Source organism: Wasmannia auropunctata, unplaced genomic scaffold (assembly GCF_000956235.1).
Source record: "Wasmannia auropunctata unplaced genomic scaffold, wasmannia.A_1.0 LD336035.1, whole genome shotgun sequence".
NCBI classification, from domain to species: domain Eukaryota; kingdom Metazoa; phylum Arthropoda; class Insecta; order Hymenoptera; family Formicidae; genus Wasmannia; species Wasmannia auropunctata.
The window spans coordinates 1,466,542-1,470,075 of record NW_012026855.1 but is presented as its reverse complement, the minus strand read 5'-3'; the positions used below and the strand labels follow the sequence as shown (position 1 = coordinate 1,470,075).

The 3,534-nt window shown below is 32.6% G+C and overlaps 1 protein-coding gene across 1 annotated transcript; it reads right to left on the bottom strand.

The window, feature by feature from the left end:
- Positions 1-227: 227 nt before the first annotated feature.
- LOC105452272 (60S ribosomal protein L5) lies at positions 228-2,820 on the bottom strand. Its single transcript, XM_011693242.1, has 6 exons — positions 2,713-2,820; positions 1,997-2,182; positions 1,713-1,847; positions 1,294-1,496; positions 764-941; positions 228-508 (listed from the first exon to the last, which is right to left on the bottom strand). The coding sequence occupies exons 1-6, from the start codon at positions 2,713-2,715 to the stop codon at positions 320-322; spliced, it is 894 nt and encodes a 297-aa protein (XP_011691544.1). The 5' UTR covers positions 2,716-2,820; the 3' UTR covers positions 228-319.
- Between the last annotated feature and the right edge of the window lie 714 nt (positions 2,821-3,534).

Below are 3,534 nucleotides of genomic sequence, written 5' to 3'. Positions count from 1 at the left end.
TTTATTTCTCACACCCCAACGGTTAAATATTAAGGGCTAATATTTGGTAAAATTGTAACTGATATTGATAGCAACTAAACTGTAAAAAATGGTCATGATCGGCGCGAGGGCAGATTGCCCCCCTTATCCGGCTACGGCCTTTCTGATTAAGACTTGTATCTTAGTGGTAAATTATTATTATAAATAAAAATGTCTGGTATAAATTATTAATATGCAACTATAATAGATTCATGGTATTTGTATAAGTTTTCTTTATTCTTGATCAATTTATACACAAATCTGTGTACACATTGCAAAAATGATCCAAAAAGAAAAATGATTACACCTCTGCTTCCTCCAAAGTCTTGAGGAAGGAGGCTTTCTTCTGGGCCACACGATTTTTCCTCTCAGATAATGACAATTTCGCACGGTTCCACCTCTTCTTGATGGGTGGTTTTTCTCTCGTCACCTTGGTGTGTTCTGGATTAGTACGGATGGTTTCATGGGCCTTCTTGTATATGTTTTCGATCTATTAAAAGAAACATTCTTTTAAATATTATCTCAACGTTTGTTTATATACACGTAATAACGTATATATGTAACACAGGTTTGTCTTAATAAATGCATTAACATATGCATTTACATTTTCCAACCAATGAAGATTGCTGTTGTCCAACAGCGACACTACATAGATATAAAACAATCTAAGCAGCAATTTTTAATTGGACGTGCATGCATTAAAAAATCGTGTACATATATTCATAAATGCATTGCAACTACTTACATCATTTGCAGAGATACCATGCTTAATATATTGCGAGAACTGCCTCTTAAAAGCTTCATCATCCTCCTCTTCCAAAGTTCTCATATAATTCGCGACGTGTTGACCGAATATGTGCTGTCTATGTACATCTGCATTGAACGACTTCGATTCGCTGTCATAGCCAGGGAATCTCTTCGTACTATAAAAATAAAACGATAACGATTATTGATGTGCACAATGGAAATGTAATAATATATTATATTTTTTAAACCAATATCATTGACATACTAATTCTATTTCATTTACATAAATTTACAAGTCGCTAGCAAACACAAAGATCAAAAACAAATCTCAAAACTTAAATTGTACGTGTATTATAAAATCAACTTCCATGTGCATTTCATTAATTAGTACAGAATTAATAAAAATTACTTTTATTACATTTGAGAAGAAATATTTAGAGCTTAAAAATGTTAAATTATTAATTGATACATAATAAATTAATACAAAGTAAATTAAATTATGTTAAAATATATGAGATTTCTTGTTACCTATGAGGAATATTGAGACCGCCGTCAACTGCACCTTTCATGGCGCCAAAAACTCGTGCACCCGTCGTGGTGCGCATCAATCCCGTGTCCAGATAACATCTGAAGGCACCTGGGCCATCATCTAATTCCTCGACATTGTACTCATCGCCAGTCACATCTGTGGTGCCCACGTACAAGGTATCCAAACCCAGCTTCTTAAGAAGCTATGAAAAAAAGTTTCACGTTGAGTATAACACAGTAATTAATGATTTTATGCAAGTATTCGAATAGTTATTGCTAATCAGGTTACAAGATAACAGGGAACAATCGTGTTTTCTTCATAGAAACATCAAAGCGAGCTGAGAGTGTCATCATTTTAGCAACGTATTGCAACAAATATTGCATAGATATATTTTTATAAAAAAGTGAAGACAACTTACTCTCCTAGCCAGAAGCAAGCCGGTGCAGTAAGCAGATGCATAGTTGGTAAGACCGACTTTGATTCCATATTTGGGAAGTTCATGGCTGTATGCAGCACATACGATCCTGTCCCCTTCAATTCTTGAATAGGCAACCTTGAGTAAGAATATATCCGTTATTAGATATCGTGTAATTATCTCATAAATTTAATATACATTGCATAAAAATTGTAGTCATGAAAGGCTATTCTTAATCAGTCCAAGTTTCTATTCAATCGTAATTTAAGCGTATTATTTCAAATTACCTGGCACGTAATATCCTTGTTGGACAAACGTACAATCAACCTATACTTTGGTGTATTATACTTGTTCTTGTCCTGAATAGTCAGCCGCTTACGAGCATAATAATCAGTCTTTCCTTCGCGGCGCCTTTTGAATTTGACTTGGTACCGTTTGAAGTACTGTTTATTCTTGACTACTTTGACAAAACCCTACGAAGGAGCACTAAGTATTAGAACAAAAGCAAAAATAAGAAATTTCGAAAGTTACTCTTTCATACTTCAGAATGAGTTAACAGGGTAAAGTTTTTTTTTTCATTTCTGTATCAAAGTGAGCTGAAGCTTTCATCATAGAAAATTTATTCACCTATTCCTACTTATTTCTTCGTAATAAGCATGCGTATAATTTGTAATTAAATTGTAATATATATCTGCATTATGTTCGTAATCAATCTTGTTACGTGTAAAGATATTTGCTTATTTCTTTCATATAATAAAATATGAAATATTCACAAAACATAAAAATATGATCTTAAAATAGAATATGCTTTCAAAAGAGATAGTGATAAAACTATATGAACGAAATATGCCGATTTCTCGATAGAAATTTGTTCTAACCATGCGGTAAGTGAATCTCTCTGGAAAATTAACATCTCGCTTTCTCGTTGGTTTCCAATTAATTGTTGATGTGTATTACAGTTTATTTTATTAAATAAACATAATATTGAAAAGAAATAACTCACCATTATGTTATAATTATACAAAAACCCGACCTCAGCAGCTAACCGTGTGGAAGAAGGAAGCGTAAAGAGCGAAAAAAATGGCGGATGATAGTCGATAGATGCCTCTCATTACACTATTAGAAGAGCAACTCAACTGTATATCATACATACAATAGCGATACTAGCGACAATAGGAACCCCAACGGAGATTGGTGGTAATAAAATGACGGATCAAATTGGCGCGTTAAATTAAAATTAAAGAGATTTTCACATAAAATTATATTTAATATACATTATATATAAAATATCGACGAGATACTTTTAAAGATCGTCAACCCTGGGCAAATTTTCGTGACTATCAAAAGAACCTATAGGGTTCCTTTCGGAACTAGTGACTGAAGAGTCGTTATATTATTGACTATTGATTGAAATTATTGACTGTTAATATATATAAATATTTGAATAATGCATTATTAAAACGATGATTTTTTTTTATTATACACTTCTCAACAAAATTAAAGCATCACTTACTCTACCCTCCAAAAATAGGCAAAATTCAAGAGAGTGTCTTCAACTTCGTCAAAAATGATTGTATCGAGATATTCAAAAAAGCATTTTACAGTGCAAATTGTAAACCGATTTGAAATCTCTACTTTTCAAATCGGTACTTTAGAAAACGATCCTACTGATTTTTCATGGAATTACACGGATAGAAAAGGAGACCCGACAAATCTCAAAATTTTTTACAAACTTTGACAAGTTTCCATGGCGCGAATTAAAATCGCATGCAAATGCAGTTTTACAGCTTTCGAAAGAGTGAATCTTTACCTTAATTTGCTTTTT

Coding starts and splice junctions, on each gene's coding strand:
- LOC105452272 (XM_011693242.1), bottom strand. Junction 1,848..1,996: donor ACAAGGATATTACGTGCCAG/GTAATTTGAAAT, acceptor TTCTTACTCAAG/GTTGCCTATTCAAGAATTGA. Junction 1,497..1,712: donor GCTTGCTTCTGGCTAGGAGA/GTAAGTTGTCTT, acceptor TTTTTTTCATAG/CTTCTTAAGAAGCTGGGTTT.